This window comes from Homarus americanus, unplaced genomic scaffold (assembly GCF_018991925.1).
Source record: "Homarus americanus isolate GMGI-L3 unplaced genomic scaffold, GMGI_Hamer_2.0 scaffold56009, whole genome shotgun sequence".
NCBI classification, from domain to species: domain Eukaryota; kingdom Metazoa; phylum Arthropoda; class Malacostraca; order Decapoda; family Nephropidae; genus Homarus; species Homarus americanus.
Genome location: NW_024739542.1, coordinates 1,538,860 through 1,557,593, shown reverse-complemented (window position 1 = coordinate 1,557,593; position 18,734 = coordinate 1,538,860). Strand labels below are relative to the sequence as shown.

General features: G+C 38.4%; 1 protein-coding gene across 1 annotated transcript in view; it reads right to left on the bottom strand.

Annotated features, from left to right (window-relative positions):
- The window catches only part of LOC121874808 (putative neural-cadherin 2), a 103,456-nt gene that overhangs the window by 40,350 nt on the left and 44,372 nt on the right, over positions 1-18,734 (bottom strand). The window contains exons 6-10 of the mRNA XM_042379095.1: positions 15,123-15,269; positions 9,233-9,409; positions 8,184-8,372; positions 3,242-3,455; positions 2,516-2,718 (exon numbers count right to left, since the gene is read on the bottom strand). Of these exons, the coding sequence (XP_042235029.1) occupies positions 2,516-2,718; positions 3,242-3,455; positions 8,184-8,372; positions 9,233-9,409; positions 15,123-15,269 (930 nt within the window). The remainder of the gene's footprint in view (positions 1-2,515; positions 2,719-3,241; positions 3,456-8,183; positions 8,373-9,232; positions 9,410-15,122; positions 15,270-18,734) is intronic.

Below are 18,734 nucleotides of genomic sequence, written 5' to 3'. Positions count from 1 at the left end.
GAGTTGGGAAGGTTGAGTGAAAGAAAAACTTTTAAAAGCTTTAGGAAAGAGTTGATTTGTTTCAGTTAGCGATGCAGTAGCCACAGGGTCTCCAGCTCCATTAGAACCTTTTACCTACTTAAGAAAAGGCAAAATGTGATGAATTAAAAGGTAAGTATAGACATAAAGGAGGAATACGAGGAACAAAACGTGGATTTATGAGCAACACAAAACCTGGGAGATCCACGCCCCAAGTTCTTTGCGTGGGTGATTAGCAAATATGATTCTATAAGTAAAATTATAACACGTCTATGAACCATGAAATAGAGTTAGTGTTTTTGTTGAGGGCAGAGTAAAGAAAAATAATAGTCAACCAGTTTGCGCAAGTACTTTTGAGACAGATAGAGAGAGAGAGAGAAGAGAGAGAGATAAACAACAGGGGAACGATTGGTGGAGTCAGTCAATACGGTTGACGCTTGAACATCAGACTCCTTCACTATAACTAGTATCATGCTAGTAGATGGTATAGGCGAGGTCTAACGGACACACGTCTCTCAGAGGGAGGGGGTGGGAGGGCACATAGTCGAGTGGGAGAGAGAGAGGAAGGCTAAGAACAGAACAACTTCAGTTTCGGGAAATTCTACTTCCGTCAGTGTTAGAACTTGTGGCTGTGTTGACTGAGGAAGATTACTATACAGGTACTAATGTTTGCTGGACTATGAGGTAATGAGCACTGGTCCAGCGTCTGTGATGGTATTAATGTTTATATATTACTTTTACTAATTTCTTCTTCTTCTTCTTCTTCTTCTTCTTCTTCTTCTTCTTCTTCTTCTTCTTCTTCTTCTAAATATAAACAACTACAAATATACAGGTATGAGGGAGTGAGGATTAGCAGGCGGCGTGGGGGGCTCAAGGGTCCACAACACACACACACAACAGGAAACTCCTCCTAAACTTTGTGTCCACAAGTTTTCTACCAAGTTCTAAAACTGCCGCAGCCTTTGAAATTAAATTTTCTCCGATCGGAAGCATTTTTCGTCAACTATTTAGATCACTGAATCGCTATTGATAAATAAACTCTACGATTTTCAGTGTGCCGTTCATATTGTCTCCAGGAGATCTTAATTTTAATCATATCCGGCGACGCGTCCTTGTATTAAAAACACCAGCACCTTCTGTTGACTGAGTTAATTCCTCCTTGAGCCTCACTCTCCCCACCTCTATCGCTCTCACTTGACCCTCCTGGTGAGGATTATGAGTCAAAGTTTGTAAGAAAATAATGAACACTTCTCATTTTGGACACCTGGGTGACGGTGAGTCCTGGGTTAGTTAGCAAGGATGGGAACTGAGCACCGCACCGCTGTTTCTCACGACAGTTTCTTCCTGGTAAATTGACAGAGAGAGAGAGAGAGAGAGAGAGGGGATAACAATGAATCTCCCACAACATCAACATTTGGTTTCTATTTTAAAATTTATTCATCACTTAATTCGTTAAAAAAATGTAGAGCAAATTCTGGCCCGAACAGGAGAATTGGTGCCGTGTTAATACCGGTATCAGCGTGAGTATTACTGTTGGAATGTTAATAGTGTGTATTTAACCAGCTTGGTGTTAGAGAATTAGCATAAGTATTAATTTTAGTCATATTATTAGTATCAGTATCAATATTAATATTATTATTAATAGTAATATCAGATCTATATCAATATTAAATAAATGTTAGTATTATATTCATAACTGACTATTAAGTACATCAGGGAAGAGGTGAATAATATTACACCTCTTGAATGATCCGCAGCAGACGACAAGAAGCATGAGTTATGACCCACTGGATAGTTTAAGAAACATGAACCGGCAGCAGCTGTAAACACAAAGCAATGATCTAGAACACAATACTTGTATACCAATTGAACGGAGGTGATAAGAGAGATGCTTATAACCTTCTACGAATGTTAATTGTTGGGAAAAATACAAAAATAAAAATACCCGGAACAAGAGCTTGGAGTCTATTTTAATATATTGCACTGTGCTTCAAAACATGTCATTATCATTGTGAACTGTAGAATCAACTGAAGGAGGACCCCTGAACTCATTGTTAAGACGTAATGAAAGACAAGGATTGTTTTGATGTCATTGAGAGCTGCTTAAACACTACGACATCATGCTAACACCCACGTATATACGGGACGTGGACTGCGTAACTTCACAAAGGGATGAGATTCCATTGAGAGGCCGTCGTGATGATCTACAAAGCTCCTCCAACGACGAATGAAACAGTTATAGTTACTTGAGAAAAACACCACGATTTTCACTTTGTAATTGGCGAAGGGGAGATCTTTGGTGGGTTGTTGAATAATTGTAAAATAACTTATTAAAACAGTAATATTACTTAGAAATAGATAAAACTACTTCATAAATAATAAAAATAGGTGAGAAAACAATTTAATCGACTTAGAATAAAATGTCTTTGACTAAAACGACTTATCACAAATAGATTTAGACGACTGAAACGACTTAAAGACACATTGAACTACTCACCTGTAAGACGTTCACCTGTACGTGGCGAGAGGCTGGAGTCATGGGGTTATCGTTGACATCGGTGACGCGGAGGGTGAGGGTGACGGTAGCTGTGAGGGAGCCAGCGTCACCTACCAGGAGTGGCACCAGTAATATTGGCATCTCTTCTCGATCCAGGGGCCCTAGTGTCGTCACCACCCCAGACCCGCGGCCACCGTCACCACCTTCAGGAGGAAGTTACGACAAGGGTTCTCAATATTAAGATTAATGATGAAAATAGTTTCGTTGTTTATCCAGGAACATGATATTCACTAACGTAGATTTCCAATAGCAAAATACCTAACGACCCAAATACTATGAGACTCCGATTATCTCAGTTCTAAATTCTTCTATTGTTATGTTGTCCTAAAGCCCCAATTTACTAATATATCTCAAATTATAAAAGTTATTCAAATTATCTCCAAAGACCTAAATTATCTAAATTGTCAAATTATTGAAGTCCCGAAATTTAAAATATGTATACGTTTAATTCCTTCCCCCTTGTTAATGAGGGACGGTGAACATAACTGACTGAAATAAGGCATAAAATTACCGACCAAAATGACACATACAAGCCACTGAGTCTCTGCCTTAACTAGTGGAGCTCTTATGAGAATCCGGACACGAAATTGTGTTGTCCTTTGTTGAGGAGTTCTGAGGTCTGCGTGGCTCCTACCCAAGCGCGCACACACACACACACACACTTACGTTCATCGAAGGTGACCTGAACGGCACTCTTGACCTGCTGGGGGGCGTGGGGGTGGAGGGTGATGGTGAAGGGGGGACCGTGACCTCTTCGCCAGTCGTCAGGGTCTCCCAGGCGGACGCGAGAGACCAGTTGAGGTCCACTGTTCTCCCGCACCCGCACCTCCCGCGGCTCAGCTAGGAACGGTGGGTTGTCGTTCACGTCTGTCACGTTCACCTGTAGGATGGAATGATGGATGGAAGGGAGAAATAGTGGGTGTGAAATATAAAATGGGATGGGAGGTGATGGGATTAAGTTGGATGAATGGATACTGTGTTAAGGGGAAGAAAATAAAGAGAGACAGAAAGAGAGAGAGAGAGAGAGAGAGAGAGAGAGAGACAGACAAACAGAAACAGAAAGACAGACTGAAACAGAAAGACAAATACCGAGAAAAAATATGGAACAAAATAAATAATAATAATAATAATCATACCTCACCTTACAGTATAAAATATTAAATAAACCAACAATCAGGAATTGATTGAATTTCTTTTTATATAACCATCACACTCCTACCCATGGATAAACCAGGTTGGGGCGAAGGACTTTGTGACGTGTGAAATCTGCCACAATTCACAAGCTTATATCGCGTGTGACCGCTTGGGTGGGTGATTGTGGGAGATTTTGACGAGGTCGTGACGGATATTGCCAATCAGGTGTTTGATGCCTGGCCGAACTGCAAGACTGTGTGAGTGATGGTGCCACAAGTTGAAGCATCTCACACAGGAGTACTCTGATCTATTGTCTCACGAATAGGTGGAGCTTTTGTTACCAGTCTAGTCTGTTTTCTTTCTTTCTTTCTTTCTTTCTTTCTCTGTCTGTTTATTTGTCTTTCTATCTCTCATAATCCAGCCTATATCACCTGTACACTCAAGTTTACGTGAGAAACATTTAAACAAACTCTTTCTTTCTTAACTTAAGGTGGGTCAATGTAAATTTCGATTTCCTCATTGTTTAACATTTTCACGGCAAACTTGAGTATGTTAATATAATATAAATATCCATCGTGTAGCAGGGACAGTGTGTTCATATTCTGTTGTAAGTACGTTAGCTCGTGAAGTGATCCTTTGTACAGATAATGAAGTTTTTCCTCTAACATGAAATTCGTTCTTGATCAACAATTTAATATATATATATATATATATATATATATATATATATATATATATATATATATATATATATATATATATATATATATATATATATATATATATATATATAACTAAAACAACTCAGTGAAGTAAAGCTGTATCAAATGCAACGTTTTTTTTTGCGCTGGATATTACACTCGTGAAATTAATAAATTTGATCTGTTTTAGATGCAGTATTTTTGGTTTTAATAATTGTCTCAGGATTAATACTCACAAGAGAGAATGTCATCACACACACACACACACACACACTTAATATAGATCAATCAAACCACTTAATTAAATAGTTATTAATTCTCACACAATACTCTGTACATGATATTATACTTCTCTCTCATTGTGTCCCGTCACCTGAACTAATTTACTTTGTCCTCAACATCAAAAGAACTTAAATGAGTTTTTTGTTAATTCTATTATAGCCTCACTAAATGACACTGGGATGCAATCTGTTCCCCAGAAAACTGTCAAAGGGAGGAATGGAAAGCCAGACTGGCATGATCATGTAAATGAATTCAGAGTGAAATCGATATTCACGAATAATCTCTGAAAGGCCAATGGTAGAACGAGGGAAGACTGGCTAACCGAGATTTGGCGTGACACAGAAGTACCAATCTATCAAACTTTATGAGGAAGATAAAACCTGGTTAAATGCAAAGAAGAAGAAGAAACACAAAGAAGAAAATAAGAAGAAAAGAAGAAATAAATAAGAAGAAAAAGAAAAAAAGAAGAACAAGAAGAACAAGAACAAAAAGAAGAAGAAGAAGAAAAACAAGAAGAACAAAAAGGAGAACTATAAGAAAAAGAAAAAAATGATAGTACAAGAAGCAAAGTTACCAGTGACATAAGCTCTGTATCCACTGTCTACTAAAGGTTTTTACAGTAACGTTATTACACAAGGTTGACGAGGTGAAAAATGAACTAACAGGAGATGTGAATGTCAGCTGTGTTCATAACTCCCCACACGTTAACATATTCAAGCGTAGTGGGACCGCGACCTCTATAAAATGTGAGATATAATAACTCTTCTTGAAGTATTTTTACGTTGCCTTAGACTTTCTGTTACCAAAGGCTTTAAGGAGCTTTTGTCATTGAGGTAAACAGTACATTCTATCATCGTGAAAATCTGATAAATGAACATACAATCGATTAACCCACTAGAAAAATGAGAACTTAAGTTATGTATTATTTATTATTAGCCGTGAAAAACGATATAGTTGTATAAAGTATACTTGATCTTTGCTGTATCTCGGACGCATCAAAGGTTTTCAACCAAATAGAACACATCAGAATACACACAGAGGCAGTGGACGCCTAGCTTCCTTAATTATGGCCGGATATGCAGGTGTGTCATCCCAGCTCAGCAGCCCGACTCTAAAAATGGAGCAATACGCCGCCTGACTATTTTTCACCCGGCACTGTTAAATAAGGCGCGGTCATTAATTTTATCTTATTTGCTGCCTGTCTGGGTCCATTGTGAGGAAAACAACGATTTAGTTGTGTTGTTTGTTGTATATGAGACATTTGTGGCCATTATATTTATTGTACACTAAAAGTTGAATCGAAAACAATATATATTTTTTCTTACCCGTTAGTTAATTTGAATGACAACACGAGGACAAAGTATAAACTACAGTATATTCAAAGTATATTTCCCAGAGAAGTCATGGGTGCAGAGAGCGAGCTCATAAGTTAACCTTGGGAAAGGCTTCATTAATCAAAGCCTCTGGTAGTGGCGGAGACTCATCACCACAAATAATGTTGTCGTGGGTGGACCAGGTCAATTAGATACATTGGGACTCATCTGGCTGGTGCACTCGTCGATATGTTATGACCGTAATGACTCTGCAGGTTCACAAACATCCACACAGACACACACAAAGGGATATACTCACACCTATCAAATCTCAACGTGTTTATGATATATGACTCTAAGTTTAAGTGGCAGATTTCTGGATTGCCACACAAGGGTTAAGAGAGTGGATGGGTAAAGTCACTGGTTGTAGCTCGTATCCTTCCACGAAAGAAAGAGAATGAGTGACTGCCCCAATAAACGAAGTATGTGAATTAATATAAGGGCGAAGGTGGTGCTGGGGTGGACTGGCGTTGGTGATAGATGGTGACAGATGGTGGGTAACCTTGGTAGGTCCTGTTTACATAGTGTAACAGCTGCTCGCTACTGTTAATATCTTTCTTAACATTACTTAGAAATTGCCTTATAATACTAAGCTAATGTTACGATTTTTACAGTCTGATCTTGGATTGAATTATTATCATTATAAATTATTTAGACCTAAGGCTGATTAACTCTTATATTTAAATGGTATATCGAGTTGTTTTCTCTCCCTTGCTTGAAAAAAAAAATATCATGAGTCCCCTGGCTGGAAATTTGAACTCGTAAAGGAATTATTGCTTTCAGTGCTGGCGTGTTACGGGCAGACCAGCTATAGAAGAGTTGAACTTAAGTCTTTATGTTCCCTGTATCAATGATGGAGGGACAGTAGCCGGGATTGACGACCTCTTTCTACTGATTAAGGTTAGATTAGGTTAGGTGAGGTGTGTTTCTCTACGACGTTAATTACAAGAGACTGAACACCTTGGTAGTGCATTAAGTAAATATTCCGACATTAATTAATTTTGTTACACCTTCTTTGCTTTAACTTATAAGTGAATTAGTCATACATTAGTTAATACACATTTATAGAGAAAAAAGGGAAATGATAAAAATGGCAACACAAGATAGATAAATCGACTAAAAGATTAATATATAAATAATTCAGTGTCGGATTTGTACATACATTAAGAGACCGAGATACGAAGAGAGAGACGTATTAAATAGTGTGGCAGATAAGCGACATGTATGTATCTATAGCTGTCTTCATGATCTATATATTGAAATAGACAGATAGATAATTAGGTGTAAAACTTATGCCTTGTCAGAATTTGATATGACACGCACGAGGATTAATTCAATTTGGAAACTAAAGAAAAAAATACAGAAAAAAAGAGGAAATTTGAGGTGTTCCTGGTGAAGTGTTATTGTACAGTGAGATAGATAACTACATCAGTGGAGATGTTGCGCTATGACCGACACACACACACACACACACACACACACACACTCACAAAATCATGCAGAATCATGCTCGGCGTAGAATACTCGGGCTACAACGACACTCTCTCCACCCTAGAAATACCATCCCTCAGTAACCTCCACCACCACGCACTAGCAGGATTTGGCAGTGGACTACTGCACCATCCTCGTCATCGCCACCTACTGCCACCTGCAGTCCCCCGCCCACCTCGCGCAGTCCGCCACTACAACAAAATTCAGCCCATAAGAGCCCGCACTGATAGATATAAGAACAGCACCATCCCATCTATTGTTAAAATAATAAACAGCTCCTGATTTATGTACTGTACAGCCCTGTAAATGTATATTATTATGTCTAACTCACATGTAAGTCTGTATATTTTCAGCCACCGGCTGCAACTCTATTAATAAACCTTTTATTATTATTATTATTATTATTTACACACACACACACACAAACACACTATGGACCGAAGAAGCCTGTATTATTCATATTAGATTGACTGAACAAATGTACGAGGCTCAAGAGCATAATGCTTTGATCTAGTTAACTCGATTGTGTGTGTGTGTGTGTGTGTGTGTGTGTTGTTTTGAAAGAAAGAGAGAGAGAGAGAGTGTGTGTGTTAGGTGTCAAATGATAATGAATTTAGTTTAACTTACAGTGAGTGTGGCAGTAGCGGTTCTGGGTGGTACACCATGGTCCACCGCGAGGACCAGCACATTGTGGCTGCTGGCTGTCTCACGGTCCAAACCCCGGGCCAGATGGACCACACCTGACCCATTCACACCGAATCTTCCCCCTGGGTCACTCTGAGGAGCCACCGAGTACCTCACCCGGCCGTCACCTCCCTGGGAGAAGACACGTGAGCTACTGAAGCTGCTGAAGGTGTTGTGGTAAAGTAATGAACCATTTTTGTTAAGGATACAATAATATGTAATAGTATTAATTTAAGAATACAAAATTAAAAACATCCTAAGATAACATAAAAAAAACGCCGTTAGATTTAATTTACAATTTGATGCATGAATACAGTACTGTGCACCGCGTTTATTTACTTGGCAGAGTATGAAGTGTCTCAAATAGTACAGAATATGATGAACTAAACCAACACATGTATACTGTCGTGTGTATAACCACTGAGTGAATATTAGTAATACACACGACCGCCCTGTGGATAACAACGTCATTCAGATTTTTATGTCACATTAAAGAACATTAAATTTTAAACATTTCAAGAAACTTTCGAAATTATTTGACCTTCAAAACAAAAATAACTATTAATGTTTCTTACTTAATTCTGACTTTCGGGTGGTTAGTTTAGGGTGTTGGTTGTACTGTACTGTGGGAAAAACTAACACGGTCTATCTGATGTCTGTGTTTGGGAACTGACACATGGCATAGCGTCACTTATGCCTGACGGGGTTCTGACTTCAAACGGCCTTACCGTGGGTTAAGCTCTTGGGAGTGACCTGTCAGGTTCATGTAGCCTTCTGATAAAACCGTGACTGAAACTGTTACCTGCCGAATAACCTGAAAATGTGAAATGCTTACCTGCTCGAAATTTTGCGAAAATACATAAGTGAGAGGTGTTGGAGGAGTTAATTTTATAGTCACAATAAGCTCCAGTTTTAATATGTACTGACCTAACCTAACCTAACCTCACCATTATGACTGGAACCAATCGATGAGTGACCGAGGACTCATGTACCTGATCAGCGTCGCGGGCGGTGAAGGTGGTGAGGAGTGTGCCAGGTGGGGCGTCCTCCGCGAGGGTGAGCTGGGCGTGGTCCTCGGAGAAAACGGGTGTGTTATCGTTATCATCCACCACCTTCAGGCTTACCCAGGAACTGTCTACGTGGGCGGGGTTACTCCATCCTCCTTCACCCTGTGGGGAAGACGTGGGTGGTGGAAGGTGAAGGGCTGGTGTGTGAAAGGTAGGGAAAAGAGAGGGGAAGGCGGAAAGAGAGAATAGGGCAGGATGAGGAAGAGGAAAAGCGAGATAAAGAGAGTAACTGGAGGTGAAGGTACAGTATGATGTATTGTTGAGGACGGAGAGAGAGAGAGAGAGAGAGAGAGAGAGAGAGAGAGGCCTTGATGAGACTAACTCACCTCGCAGCGCCTCGAGGAAGATTTATAGAGACATTTGTCATCTTTCATGTAATGTGACCGAGGCAGCGCTTCAGATATAACCTAAGACAATATGGCCAATCCCTCTACTGTAAACTAACATATTATAGCACAATATAGCACAAACTGTATTTATAATCTAAAATGATACAGCTAAGTTTTCAGGCTGTAGGCTATAGGCAACTCTCAGCTTTAATCTGATGTAACAAATTGCTTAAACCTAATTTAAGGTAATGTGAGATAGCCAACCCTTCAGCTTTAATATAACGTGATATCACCAACATAAATATAGGAGTTTGTTAATAAGTAATATATTATTAGCTAGTGACAACAAATTAATTGGTAGTAGGTCCCATAAGATTGAGCGGACACGGTACACTGAAGGAAGCAATGCGGTTAGCTCATCTACTGAATCTACTTTACTTCACCAGTTTGAGTCAAGTAACCATTGCTTCCCGAGTTCATTAACCCAGGATACGAACTAATGAACCTTAGGATTGGAACCGGTAAAATATCCAATATAATATAATCTCTACTTTAACACGCCATAGAAATATAAACCCATAATGAAGTGCTATAATTTTTTTTTTGGAGGGGGCTATAACACCAAACTTTGATTTAACACGCTTGAAAAATAGCCACAATTAAATGGTCACGCTCCAGCCTCTGAACCACGATAATGGAAAATTAACTGACCTGAATTATTATCCCGAAATAAATATATATATATATAAATATATATTATTTTTTGTTTTAACTTTATAAGCTGTCAACATTGTCAGCATACATTAGTGTCACCAACTCTCCCAATATTCATTATCATCCGGCTATTTTATCAGGAGCTTTGGGGTCTTGTTTGCCTCCACCTGAAAAAAAAATTACCCTCGAAAAAAAAAATATTATCGAGTTTATATAGAAAAAATAGACCCAGACTTTTTTTTTTAGGAAATTTAGTCCCAGTATATAAATAATAGTCTTAAGGATAATTTTTTAGGGGGAAGTAGAGAATTTGATACTTTTATTAAGGAGTTTTTAGGGTGTAGGATGAGGATGTGGGTATTTATGGGGGTTCATAGGATTGAATAAGGGGTTTTATAGTTGCAATAAGGGAATCTCTTAGGGTTGAGTAAGGGTTTTTGTACCTAATATAGAGGGGTTTTAGGGTTGTTTTTAAGAGAGAGAGAAAGAGAAAGAGAGAGAGAGAGAGAGAGAGAGAGAGAGAGAGAGAGAGAGAGAGAGAGAGAGAGAGAGAGAGAGTATTATTTCCTGAAGGTCTCTATATGAACAGTTGAAGGTGACCGGCCCAACTCCCTCAGATATGGTAGAAAATACTATTAATATTTATACGGTATGAAGCTTGAGCCGGATGTTCTTGATGGACATTGTCAAAGAAGTGAAACACATTAATATAAATATTAATGTGTTTTCTACCACTTGCCAGAGGTACAGGAATAGTTAATCAGAGGACTGTGTATAATGTCCTCTTGTTCCTCATTTTTCCTCTTTTTCCTCATTTCCTGTTTTCCTTACGTTTTATTCTTTCGTTGAGAAGTTCCCGCCACTTTATTATTCTCTTTATTTCTATTCCATTTTCTTATTATATTCTTGGCTTTATTTCTCCTCTTCTCTATTCGCTGTTCGTATTACTATTTCTTTCCCTTTTTACTGCCCCCTTTCTCGTTTACCTTCTCCGTTAACGTCCATTTTCCTCATCTTCTTCATCTGATTATACTTTCTCACGTCTTCTTTATCATTCTCTTCTTATCCACTTTATATATATCGTTCTTTCCCACTTTCTTATCATCTTCACTTCCACTCTGTTTTTTCTTCCCTTCTCTAGTCTTCCTCTGCTTCTCTCTCTCTCTCTCCTTTTCTCAATTCCTTTATGTTATTCTATTTTTATTAAGCTACTTTCTCTCCTCACATCTTCTTTCCTCCTCATCGTAAATAAATCACTTCCTCCTCCTCCTTCTGCACCTCCTCCTCCTCCTGCACCTCCTCCTCCTCCTGCACCTCCTCCTCCTACTGCACCTACTCCTCCTCCTGCACCTACTCCTCCTCCTGCACCTCCTCCTCGACGTGGTTTATGAGGACAATCTCCCTCATAATCCCCCTCGCTATGATATAACACAGGAGGCGCCTCAAGTTTAAAACACGACTTCCTATGTATCTAGACCCGTGTAAAAGCTGTACCTTGAAATATGTATATAATTAGGTGATTATGATGTGTCATTTATCATTACGTCTCCTGCCTAATAATTTATATGGTATATCTGTTATCGCATATAGTGTATTGATATATGTATTTTGATATAATATACAATAAGGTTCATCAATAGTGTGGTATTGTTTGATAGTTAAAAAATAATAATCTCATTGGTATGTGATGTGAGGCAGGATGTATTATTTGTTGTTGTATTTAAATGTATTCTTCCTGAGGTTTAGTTTGATGTATTATTTGTTTCTGTATGTACTTAATGTCTCTATGATCAGTCTGGTGTATTTGTCCGTGTTGTATTAATGTGATGTTTTTCTCGTTTTAATTCCTCAGTGTGATGTATTAATATTGTAGAGAATACAGTACGGTAGTTAGCGTTGTAGAAGGAATAATTGGCTGGTTTAGTTTAGGTTAGGTTTAGGTTAGGTTAGGTTAGGTTAGGTTCGGTTAGGTTAGGTTAGGTTCATAGTATCATCTCAAATACGTGACACAACATCTCGGTGGGAAAGTTAAGTCCTATATCTTACGTGGATCACAGGGAGAAGGAACGGAGGGACGACTATAATGGATGGTAGAGTAGAGGGATGTGTTTGTATCTCTCTTCCTTTCTATCTATTTGTTTGTCTATTTAGTTAGTGTGTCTGTCTGTCTGTCTGTCTGTCTGTTAGCCATCAAGTTATATATCTGTTTGTCGACAAGTAAATATGCAAAACACACACACATGTATAGATGTGTGTGTGTGTGTGTGTGTGTGTGTGTATGTGTGTGTGTGTGTGTTTGTGTGTGTGTTTGTGTGTGTGTGTGTGTGTGTGTGTGTGTGTGTGTGTGTGTGTGTTAGCTGGTAAAAACAATTCCTGCAACGGTGTGACCAATTATTTGACAAATGGGAAAAATGTAGTATCGAAAATACAGTTGTAATACATTTAGCAAATACAATACTTCCAAAAATGATATTAAACGTGTCCCCTGCGACTCATAAACACGTTGGCGGATTTATCCTTAATGGAGAGGAAGCACACACACACACACACACACACACACACTTTTAGTGTAAAAGTAAGTAAAATGCAACACCACCACAACCACTACAATAATAACTACTACTATTACTACAACAACAACTACTACTTAGGTACCCATTTACAGCTGGGTGGACTAGGAGTGCCTTGGAATTGAACCAACGACCCCTGGAAAAGGAAGCGGCGCTGTACTCACTCGACCGCCGCACTCCAGTGTATAAATATGATAAGAGAGAACGAGTGGTTAGCTTTTAAAGCCATTAACGATGATGACAAACCCTAATTAAGAGAAATTTCCATATCAACCGAATTAAAATATCAAAACAAAGATATGAAACATTTTGGAAGGAAGAGCAGCATCAAGTACAATTGTTAAGAGTAATTTATGGAAATAGAAAATAATTCAGAAATAACACGTTTTAGAAGACGTTTTTCTTAGTTATAAAGAAGAAGAAAATTGTCTAAAATGAACATATCTCCTTCGCAAGCTTTATGAGGTAAGGCGTTAACAGGAGGTAAAACACTGGGATGAATCATGATGGTGTCCAAATGATGTGGTTAAGTGAGCCATCAAACCACTCATACAAGGCAATTCGACTGAAGCTGCTAATTATCGACCTGGGATGCAAGTCTTCGTGGGAATCTTTCAGTGATACATATTAGATATTCCAGAAAATAATCAAATTTTTCATACCTAAATCGATTTATTTTACAAATATTAGTGTAACAAATGATGTTGTTTTGTAGTGAAATATATTATTATACTTATCCACAGATTAGTGTACAAGTGATCTTATAATATGTAATTTATAAACTATATGACCCAGGATCATCTGAGGCAACAGATATAGTGGGATCAAATATCATGCTGTAATGTAGATTCTATCATATGTATTACTTTAGCGGATTTTGTTTTCATAATCGACTGACTTTACAGTATATCACATTACCGTTTTAATTGTTGTTCTTTTATCTGCCATTGTTGAATAAAATTCAAACTGTTACTATTAAAAGCTATTTGAGTATGACAATATAATTTTAACGTTTTAGATTTTTTTTAATATACACACGTTTATACCTCTAAATAGAAAGCCCTTTTGGGGTATATAACATTATTCTGATTTCATAACATTATCAGCTTAACCTTATTTCTATGCAAGTTTAGTTAGTGTTTTGTTCTTAACGAGATTCTGAAACTAAACTTTAATGTGTTCTCTTTACTTAATTGTGAATTCAATCCAATATAGGTTTACTCATAGTCTTTCTACTACTACTACTACTACTTTTTTTCTTTTTTTTTTATACGTGGCCTCCAGCCACCCCCAATAGCCACACCTTCGCCGCCATTTTATTACCTTAATGAGTAGCTATCCTAGCTATTAATACTAATACTTTTTATAATACTAATGCTAATACTAATAATAATTTTGCTACTGTTATATTATAAATTAGTGGAACTACCAATAAGCCCTGGTGCAACTGTACCCGGAAGCGGTAATTACAGCAGATTACAGCTATATATATATATATATATATATATATATATATATATATATATATATATATATATATATATATATATATATATATATATATATATATATATATATATATATATATATATATATATATATACTGTATAAATAAATAATGTTTTAATAAGTATCATGGTAAAATCCTATCCCCTGTTGCTTGCATTCACTAACTCGTGATTAAACAAATTGCATTATGAAGAAGGATTTACAAGAGTATGTTCCTTGATGTTAAAGAAAGCGAGCAATTGCTTGTTTATTAACTATAAATGAGGAGGAGGAGGAGGAGGAGGAGGAGGAAGGAGAAACAGCAGAACCAGGTTTAATGAAGGTTCTCACAATGTAGCTTCCTCGTAATTGCCCTAAGCTAAAATAACATAACATCACATATTGAAATGAGACACTGCCATCATTAGATAAAAGTCAATTTGTGTCTGGTTATTTTTTCATCTAGTTCTCTCTTCTTCCTTCCATTCCCCTTCTATTCCTGGATTGATATACAGACAGACTGATGAAGAGATAGTAACTAGATAGATTGATAGACGAATTGATAGATACATAGATGAATTTTATAGATACATAGATGAAATAAATAGATCCATAGATGAAATTGATAGATACATAGATGAATTTTATAGATACATAGATGAATTAATAGCTATATAAATAGTTTAATAGACCAACATACAAGAGCCACCTTACCCTGTCTGTCACCTGCACTTGGAAATGGAATCCTCGTCTGTGATCTGGATTCTCATAGTCTAGGGTTTCCTGTGCCCATACCTCCCCTGCCTCGTTGTTCGACTCCAACCGGAACAGCTGCCACCCACGTCCACTCTCTGGCACCACCTGAGAGTTGAGAAAGTCATATCTATATTATTATAATCTAAGTTACATAATGAGGGAGGAAGGAGATGGAAAAAGAGACAGGATGGTAGGTAGAGATGAGGAAAAGGGGGAGAATAAAGAGAGAATGGGAAGGTATGAGATGAAAACGGTGAGGAAAATAATTATGAGGTGGAAGAAGATTAGGAAGAAGGTAGAGAAAAGAGGAAACGATAAATGGTAGAGAGGAAAGGGAGAAAAGAAAGAGGGGAGGAGTGTCAAGTAAGAGATAAGAAAGAGGAGAACGAAGGTTGGAAGGAGGGAGTGGCGTGAAAGGAAGACGGAAGAGGGAAAGCACAGAAGGAAGAAGAGGAGTGTGACAAACGCACCATCCATCGCCTGGGTCAGCGCCGCCCCGTGGTGATGCGAGGAAACACGTCAGCATCACACAGCGCGGCTCGTCTTATTATTATTTGTTTATTTTATATTATTATTACTGTTGTTATTATTATTAATGTTATTTATAATATTACACACACACACACACACACACACACACACACACACACACACAAACACACACACACACACACACACACACACACACACACAACTTCTCGGAACTACTGTTGGAGTTTACAACCCAAGTTTTGCTGAGGCAGCCACCCACTGGGATATCGTCATATCTCAAGAGGCAAGACCAGAGCTCCCGAACGACCACAAACAATCCCAACGAGACAAACCCACCGAGGAGGAGATTGCCTCAGACATGCTCGAGGGAACAAGATTGGACATAGAGTAGAGACCGGTCACTTGTAAGCAATGAACACTTCTCATGATTGGGTCCTCCCAGCTACCCCGAACTCCTTCTCAGGCACTTGTCTCGATTCCTTCAGTTTTGGGTTAATCCTTCGCCTCGCTGCCAGAAACGTTTGGGAACACCATCACGGCCTTCATGCTCTAGTCTAAGCTATAGGTCTTATGGAGGCTAACGTGCAAGATAATGAAATAACTAATATAATAAAAGAGAATCCTAACCACTGCCAAGAACAGAGGGAGCCCCCAGCTCATTCACGGTAGACGAATCTAAAAAGCTACTCACATGGTTCACAATGTTGCCATAGAAGGATAATAAACAGCTGGAGTAGGACTACTGTGCTTTCACCCTGACACATACCTGACTCCCCTCTAGTAAGGAATAAAGACATTACAACAAGCTTCTAGGTCATCCAACTACTGCCCCACAGCCTCATTACAGTGATATAAAGGGCGGACTACTCGGTACAGACTGCCCTTGTGCCTCTTAGATAAGGAACTGAAGGAGGTCTAAGCTCTGTGAAGTTTCAACATATTCACGTTCTAACTATTGCTTTTGCTTAGTAATTAATATAAAGAATGATAAGTATGTTGTAAAATCGACCAAAAATACAAAGATCATGGGGACGATGGAGGAAAACGATATCTAGTCTTATTCAGAGTAAATTCCACGAATTTTCTATCAACGATTTTCATTTTCTCCTCTGACGCAGAAGCTTCCTTGAACCTAACTATCCACGGGTGCTATCCTAACCTCTCTCTCTCTCTCTCTCTCTCTCTCTCATCCACGGAATTGTAAATAGATGGCAAAGTTGTGGATGAACGTGGGGTTATGGATGGAGGTTATAGGTGGAGGGGCGTGGTGATGTGGTGTGAGGGGTGAGGTGATGGTATAGGTGGAGGGTAAGGTGGTGTGGATGGAAGGGTGAGGTGGTGTGGTTGGAAGCGTGAGGAGGTGTGGTGTCAAGGATGAGGTGGTGTGGTTGGAAGGGTGAGGTGGTGTAGACGAAGAGTGAGGTGGTGTAGACGAAGAGTGAGGTGGTAGACGAAGAGTGAGGTGGTGGAGTGAAGAGAAGGAAGGAGGGGGGGGGGTGCGAGATCAGGGAAGCTTCTTGTGAGTGTCTTGTGTCTGGCGTGAAACGAACCTTAATTCTTCTTCACCCTTGTTCCTCCTCCTTTCTCTTTCTCCTCTTCTTTACCCTTATCTCTCCGCTCTTCTCTATTTTCTTTTCCCCCATTTTCTCATTATTATTATCTCTCTATATCTCTGTTTTATCTACACATCTCTCCCTCTCTTTTTGTGTCTCTCATAAAATTATTCTCTTTCCCTTTATCTCCTGTTTCCTGTACGAGGTATAAGCATGTCTCTCCCCAGCCCATGTATAATACTGCTAACCCAAACCATTTTAATATAAACGTAATAACATTTAAATGAGAGAAACAATTACAATAAACAAACAGAAGCTAAACATTAAAATAAACTAGTATATAATTATTCATAACAAAGACAAGGCAAAGTAATCTGTAGTGCTTATAATAAAAGAGAATATAATGATTAATAGTGAACATAGATCTATTTTTGATAAGTGTAACAAACATAGCTTCAACATTAACAATCATAGCTTCAACATAAACAAACATAGCTTTAACATTAACAATCATAGCTTCAACATAAACAAACATAGCTTTAACATTAACAATCATAGCTGTTACGAACCCCGCCACCAATTGTCATGATCTACCTACCCAGCACTACGAACCACGCCATCTATTGTCCTGATCTACCTACCCAGCACCACGAGCAACGCCATCTAGGGACGAAACACGAGTATGACTCGTCTTAGTTACCACTCCGAGGTTTCCCTTCTCCATATCCTGGTTGTTGCGTCACCTCCTCAAAGTCTTCTTGTTGCAGCTCCAATTGGAGGAGAGAAAAAGAGCACTTACACTCTGGGAAGTGACCACAGGATCATCTATCCTCTAAACCTACGGCACAGTGACTACCTATCGTCTTCTACAATACTCAGCCTTACTCGTCAGCCATCTCAGCTCCTCACTTAAGTATTTGTAATCTTGTATTGCCTCTCCCACCTCCACCTTGCTTCACGATTGTTTTATGTTTTATTAATATGTATATACTGTTAATGTTTAGGTTGAGTTTGGTTAAGGGTAATTTATAAGCTGAATATTTTGTTAAGGGATTTATGGTACTTTATTATACACATCGAAAACTCGCATCCTTTGTCTACCCTTTTATAGTCCAATTGTCTTTGTTTTTTTTGTTGTTACCTGTTGGGATCTGGGTAGACGTTTAACTATATTCTAAATCCCCAACTCGTAACATAGCTTTAACATAAGCAGAGATAGTTTCAACATAAACAAACAAAGGTTCAACATTACCAAACATAGCTTTAACGTTAACATACATAACGTTTGAATATTAACAAACTTAGATTTAATATAAAGAAATCATATCTGGTACTATAACGAAAAAAAAACACACTATATATTGTCTCATCTTGGTTGTAAAAATTCGTAAACGTTTGGAGATTACTTTTCCCAGGTCGATCAACGTCAGACAAACCCAATAACAAATGACCCCCCACGTACCTTAACTCTTTTCCTAGGAGGTGACAGATTGTGTTGGCGCCTCGCTATAAGATCAACCCGTAT